Raw genomic sequence first — 7,425 nt, forward strand, 5'->3', positions numbered from 1 at the left:
ATTGACCATGAAAGGATGAAAAGTCGACTACCTTAGTCGACCTCGTCGGAGTTTGAACTCAGAACGTAGCGGTAGACGAAATACCGCGAAGCATTTCATCCAGCGTGCTAACGATTCTGCCAGCTCGCCGCTTTACTACTACTACTATTACTACTACTACTATTACTACTACTACTACTACTAATAATAATGATGATGATGATAATAATAAAAAGCTTACCTTTCTGCATGTTGTGAAGCTGGAACAGTTGTAAGATTCGATCTCGACGTACCAGTTTTTTCCTTCACTAGCTAAAGTGTATCTGCATGTTCCACCAAAATCATAGTTACTTCCGTCAAATGTTCTATAGCTGTATATACCATAGACGCGACAAGTGGCGAAACCCACATTCATAATTTTCTTTGTTACTTTATTCAGAGCACTTTGATCAAGGGTGACTGAAAGCAGAAAAGTTAATATACTTACAGTACATAATAAAATAATACTGCTCTATGGATTCAGTGTCTTGTTATATTTACTGATAAGCGGCTTAGATATCTGTATTAGTTTTCTTGAAACCAGCAGGCATGTTGGAAATCCTTTACATACTTCAGATATCATTGATTATATTAAATGCTTTGCCAATTTCTAATATCCTACCACTTTGTCCACTGCTTTTAATATCTACGTAAAGATTTTTAGATCCGTGCCATAAGTATTCTTTATTCTTTATATATAAATAAGAATCTACACACACACACACACATACACACACACACACAGACACACACACACACACACACACATGTATATATGTATATATATATATGTGTGTGTATATATGTATATATACAAATTAAAAAGTTATACATGTGTGCGTGTGTGTGTGTGTGTGTGTGTGTGTGTGTGTGTGTGTGTGTGTGTGTATAGATTGTTTGAAGTGATGTACAGATTTTGAATATTAAGAAAAAGGAGGTAGTAAGAATTTTGGATATTGGCACTTTCGTCCCCTTCATGGAAACTGTTCAGATAAGTTTTGCAAAAAATTTCTTTGCCTTTTACGCAAATCGAAAAGAGGCTTGCAGTTTATGGTGTTCATAAAGTATATCCGCGTTAAGTAGGATATGAAGTTTGCTATTCGGTATAGATACTACTTCTGTCGCTAATAACTAATTTTAGACATTTACGTGTTGAAGTAAAAGTGAATTTTATTTCAACAGATAAAATAACTATTTTACTTTTGGAAGAATAGTTCTTCAAATATCAGTTTAAATTCTTTCTGATGTAAGCTAAAGAGTCGATGCGCATGTCTGCATATACTAAACGCGCATATAGTTGTTTAAAGTAAAATCTTTATGAGAACACTAGCAGTACTAACACACTGTAACCAAGATAAAACCTCTAGAAAGGCATGTTAGTCGATTATTGCCATCTGATTAGTTGATAAAAGCTAACAAATAATTTGAATGTATTACTTATTTATATTTTACATCAAATTACCATTTTCTGATTGAGGACACACGTCGCACGAACGTGACGAACCCCAACTGTTACCACGGGTCCCATTTCCGAAACAACAGTCTTTTGCTTGCATCAAACGATTTTCCATGTTTCTCGGGTTTTCACCGTAGCACTTTTTCCCTTTGTAGCAGTATTTCATTTCAGCGGTCACAGCTAAAAAGAAAGAAAAGAAAAAAAAATCATGTAATTTTGATGAATGTATTGATATTCACATTACTGCATTTTCTGTTATCTCATTAAACGTATTATTAACTACTGGTTCTAACATACGATCGTTCCTTTTATGAACACATTAATGGTTTTATTATGCCATCATCATCCGAATCGTATTGGTCTTTCGCTAGCTGAAAAATCTCATCTGCACATACTATGGCTACAGATGATGTCAGTCGTGTGCTAACTGAACTGGTTGATCCTGATTGTTGATAATTTATTGTCTCTTTATACGTGCAACATCTAGTGATATTCGCCGTTGGATCAATAAGTTCATCCGCTGAAATAATTCACATCCATCATGCAACGTACCCCGGCTAAGGTACCCTGACAGGTGGATCAAAGTAGACCTGGAAACAATATTGGCTAATATTGGCTGTTTTATTGTTAGGAGAAATATGAACAGTGACAATGGAATAACATGGCATTGAAGAACGCGCAGTGGCACAATAATTTACTCGGAACAAAGGCTTACTTTTCGTTTGAGTTAAAGATTTCATCAAACTAAAATTCTGTTCCGTCGCCCGGTTTAATATCACCACCTGGCCCTAGGACACCTTTAAGTGAATTCCCTCGATTGAAAGCATTCGACCTAGGTGACATTTCTGAGGATAATTGCCTTCCTCAAATTACAGAGGCCTTAAAAAGAGCTTATAGATATCACCTTCCCTGATATAAGTCCACAATAAAAGAAGACATACTTACATTTGAGGATTTCACCGCATCTGTATCCACTATAGCCCTTAAGGCAACTACATACATCTGGTCTGACGCAAGAGCCGCCGTTCTTACATGCAGGGTTGCAGACGGCTGTATAAAAGATAAGCGAAGAAAATGAATGAAAGCCTTGCTTAAAAACAAATCCTCATCGGGGGCGGCCGATGTAACTGTGTGACTTTTATTCATTTCTTACAGGCAATGCATGTGCAATGGAATGGTATCATTCAACTGAAAATTAACAATGGAACGTGAAACCGACTATAAGGGCCTGCTGATTTCTTAGTGTCGATTTGTTAGGCATAGCACTAACATTACATATTCATAGGAGAGGGTAACGGTTTGTGGTATTCAATATTTTCTTGGTGTTATCAGTGGCGTAGATAAAAATAAAAATGTCTGCCAGTAGAAGTAGAATCAAGCACGTCGATTAGATTTCTCTAGGAACTTATCTATTCTTTAATGTTACTCGAAAAAACCGCAAGTGAATGATATTTGGAATGGAGATGTGATATTCATTCGGATAAGAAGAGTGAGAGATTTAGATAGAGACAGAGAGGGAGAGAGAGAAAGAGAGTAAACGTGAGAGAGGACGAGGGATGGGTATACAAAGAGAGGTGAAAACTACATGCAAACTAATCGTTACCAGTTCTGACTAGTCGTACCTATGATCAAAGGTGTTACAGTAATATGCTTCCTCTCTTTTTCAACACGAGGCGCAATGGCCTAGTGGTTAGGGCAGCGGACTCGCAGTCATAGGATCGCGGTTTCGATTCCCAGACCGGGCGTTGTGAGTGTTTATTGAGCGAAAACACCTAAAGCTCCACGAGGCTCCGGCAGGGGTTAGTGGCGAACCTTGCTGTACTCTCTCACCACAACTTTCTCTCACTCTTACTTCCTCTTTCTGTTGTGCCTGTAATTCAAAGGGTCAGCCTTGTCACACTGTATCACGCTGAATATCCCCAAGAACTACGTTAAGGGTACACGTGTCTGCGGAGTGCTCAGCCACTTGCACGTTAATTTCACGAGCAGGCTGTTCTGTTGATCGGATCAATTGGAACCCTCGGCGTCGTAAGCGACGGAGTGCCAACAAAGTGTGTGATCTTGTTTCTATTGCTATATGAGCAAGCGACCACATAGAAGTTCTCTCATTGGCTTCTGCTTACTGATGTTATTTACACCAGTTCAAGCCCGAGAGAACTGAGGTGTGATCGAATGCTTTCCGGCTGTGACCCTCTCGTCTCTAAAGGGTATGTAAGACTCCGTTATGAAATACACCTATTTTTTTTTATCTAAGATCGGCAATTAATTTGAGGAAGATTTAAATGATATTAATAGCAAGCCCATTTACAGCATAGTGAATCTTTTTTGGCACGCGCCTGTAGACATTGTTTACCGTTTGAATCCGTTGGACCTGGAAACTGAAATTTCTCGAAGTATTTTTAATAATTCATTTTTATCTTAGGCACTTTCCACCAAGATTATTGGTGAAATTGAAAAGAAGCTGAACCGTATGCAAATCAGGATCACAAACTCCACATATCAAGAAATTTACATCGTGTGCAATGCGCCTGATCCATCAAATTAATATAAATTAGACTGTGTGATAATCATGGCTTTACTAAAAGCATTAAAAGAGCAAAGACTATGAAGTAGCTCCAATAACCAAGCGAAGCCCTTGTCATAGATTCATCTGTAATGAGATGGCCTCATAATGGAGCAAACGTTTAACCACCAGGACAATCGAAAACTCTCACCTTGTCCTCAAGACCAAAAAACCAAAATAACTAATGGTCCTTTTTACTTCATCCAGTAGAGCCACCCCGTTGTCACGAGTCAGTGAAGACGTGGATAGCTAAGAGAGGTAGCAAACTGTCGGAGACAGTGCAAGGTGTAGTAAAAGAAACTCCCCTCCCCAAGAGAAAAATTGAGTTTTAAGAAAAGTATTCAGAACAGGTAAACGAAAGGTCTACATTTCTCTTGGACAAATCAAGACAGAAATACCCAAGTGCTGCTCGAAAGTCATGAACTTTACACTACTAAAACATCTGACCTGGACTTCGTTGACTTTCTAAACGAACTTCGGAAATGAAACTGAAACAAGTATATACTAGTTTCTAAAGAAATGAGGGTTGCGTACAGAGAAAACTCAAATCGTAGACTGCTTGTGAAAACCGTACCAACACTGAGACCATCGCTTTCCCTTCAGATGAATCGACCTTGGCCTTCTTTGGAGCAGGTGAGAAAGGATGTTTCCACTGCATGGATTGTCTCTTTATCTCTGGCTCAAAATGACGAGCCTAACACTCACCTCGGGTTAAGAAACGCTCAAGAAAACCAGTTGCATTTGCCTCAAACAATGTCAGATTTTCCCGTGATGTGATCAGCCTGGTGTGATCAAGTGTCTGAAGACTTGGTACCTATCGAGCAGAAACCTTCGTCACGCTAAGTTCATTGTATAGAATATTGTCAACTCTCTCACGATCCATGTTAATAGCATTGGCTGTTTGAGTTATAGTCAATCGCCTATCATGCATCAGTATGTGGTGAACACGATCAACGTTGTCTTCGGTGGTAGCAGTTGCAGCTCGTCTAGACCTCAGGTCATCTTCAAAACTCTCCCTTCCCTTGCTAAATTCAGTTCTCCACTTTTGCACTGTTGATAAAGCTGGAGCGTCATTCGCTAATGTAGCAACCATGTCAGCATTAATGTCTTTGGGAGCTAAACTCCTTTGCTGTAGGTACTTGATAACATCACGGGGCCAAATGTCCATTTTCAAGAGAAGTCGCTGCTAGTTACTTTTGAAGTCTTGTTTGAATAGGGAAATGTTCATTTGCTTAGAAAAAAACAGTGTAGTTATTAATAAAAAGAGTCGAAATTGATCACTCCTGCACACTCAGACTTTGAACTTTTCAACACACCCTCGTATTTCTTTCGTTTTCTGCTTACATTACCAACTACAAGGAAATATGGAAAATGAATGGTCTCGTCCGGCTCTCCAGTTATGAAGACAAATGTTCTAGTTGATCCGATGAACGGAACAAACTGCTCGTGAAATTAACGTGCAAGTGGTTGAGCGAACCCGTAACATAGTTCTCAAGGAGATTCAGTGTGACACAGTGTGACTTGCCTAGCCTTCTGAATTACAGGTACTGGATGAATTAGTTAGCAGAGAAAAGGATGACGTGGAGAAAATATGTGACCAAATCAAATATGTGTTTACATGGGACACTATATTGCAACTTAAGGAAGGGGTTTTCAATTGCTGTCAAAGGGTCAATTTAAGGAGACCCTAGCCATTGGTTGTGTTAGTATACACTCAACTGACTGAGCCAAGTCATGTAGTGATATGTACATGACTTGGCTCTATATGTAGTGTATGGCATGAAGTGTATACATCTACATGTAGTGTATCGCATTTAAGGCTTTTTAAAGCATGAGTAAAACGTAGTTAGTGTGAATCAATGTATATGTATTAGTGTAACACAAGGGTAACAGTCGATAGCATTCGCAGTGATATTGGCCTCTGGCTCGATGTTTTGTTTCAAGCACAATAAAGGGGGTTGGCATGTGTACAAGAAACGTGGAATACGTAATCGGAAAATATCAACCTATATTATTAAGATTTGCAAGTTTTTTTATGACCCACAAAGAGCGCAAGGGTGTTCCTGAATTTCTCCCCTTGTATTTATGGACATCCTATAGAAAACTGGCGGTGCAAAGCAGGGTAACCTTGTACCGCCAACTGCATTCACTTTCTTTTCGGGATCTATAAATAGTTATCAGGGGAAAGGTTTGCCATGTAGACACAGCGATATAAACAAGAGTGCTTATATGGATCAAGAGCCCATATGAAAGGTTTTCTCATGGTAACTATCGCAGTATTTTGTGTTCTAACACTACATTCACTTTGAAGTGGGAATAAATATTACCTGATGTACATATTTGATTTGTTTTTTAAAATTAGATTTATTAAAACTATTTTAAAATTACACACATTTTCTCAGATGAAGTCATGCTTAATATTAAGTAACAGCAAAAGTAGAGAGTATAAGGAGAGGAGTCAAATGTATATTATGTAAAAGTAGAAGACAGTATAACAAAAAGTGACAAATTGTGATATTTTCTATATACACTACTTTTGCATGGGAATAAAGGGTAAATAGCAAAACGTCAAGATGAAGAACTAAATGTTCAAGCAGCGGTTGAAAAATCAGTTAGGTGCCCCTGCAGGCTTCAATTTCAGTTATAGACAATACTTAGAGGAGCATTTAAGTGTTAACATCGCCAGGAATGTATCTCTAGCGAATTCAAAGAGCAAGTATTGGAGAGGAGGAATCAAGAATAGAAAGAATATGGAAGACTTACGTATAAGACACTTGACTCCGGACCAGCCACTGCAGCAGCCATTTGATTCGCCAACAGTTCGTCTATAAAAGTAAGAAAAGATAGAAAAATAAAGGTATATAAGATGATTCTTTCTAATTTTAGCACTAGTCCAGCAACTTTCAGGGGAAGTGGGTAAGGCGATTATATCGAAAGGATAAAAGGCAAAGTTGGCCTTGGTGGTATTTGACCTCAGAACGTAAATAGTCGGATGAGGTGCTGCTAAGCATTTTGTCCGGAGTGATGACAAACAGCCAGCTCTTCGCCTTAAAGGTATATAAGATACTGATGTTTCACATGGCAAACTATTTTAATATACTTCACAACAATTTGCGTTCAAATTCCACCGAGGTCGACTTTGTCTTTCATCCTTTCGGGGTCGATAAATTAAGTACCAGTTGCGTACTAGGGTCAATCTAATCGACTGGTCCCCACCCCCAAAATTTAGGGCCTTGTGCCTAGAGTAGAAAAGAATAAATTATATATTTTAAGGTGGCAAGCTGGCAGAAACGTTAGCATGCCGGACGAAATGCTTAGCACGCCGGTCGAAATGCTTAGCACGCCGGTCGAAATGCTTAGCACGCCGGTCGAAATGCTTAGCACGCCG

General features: G+C 38.9%; 1 protein-coding gene across 1 annotated transcript in view; it reads right to left on the bottom strand.

The window, feature by feature from the left end:
- Nucleotides 1–7,425, bottom strand: part of LOC106877466 (uncharacterized) — a 26,347-nt gene that overhangs the window by 4,984 nt on the left and 13,938 nt on the right. Inside the window, exons 3-6 of the mRNA XM_052970974.1 lie at nucleotides 6,801–6,862; nucleotides 2,420–2,524; nucleotides 1,481–1,654; nucleotides 221–438 (exon numbers count right to left, since the gene is read on the bottom strand). Of these exons, the coding sequence (XP_052826934.1) occupies nucleotides 221–438; nucleotides 1,481–1,654; nucleotides 2,420–2,524; nucleotides 6,801–6,862 (559 nt within the window). The remainder of the gene's footprint in view (nucleotides 1–220; nucleotides 439–1,480; nucleotides 1,655–2,419; nucleotides 2,525–6,800; nucleotides 6,863–7,425) is intronic.

Source organism: Octopus bimaculoides, chromosome 10, assembly GCF_001194135.2.
Source record: "Octopus bimaculoides isolate UCB-OBI-ISO-001 chromosome 10, ASM119413v2, whole genome shotgun sequence".
NCBI lineage: Eukaryota > Metazoa > Mollusca > Cephalopoda > Octopoda > Octopodidae > Octopus > Octopus bimaculoides.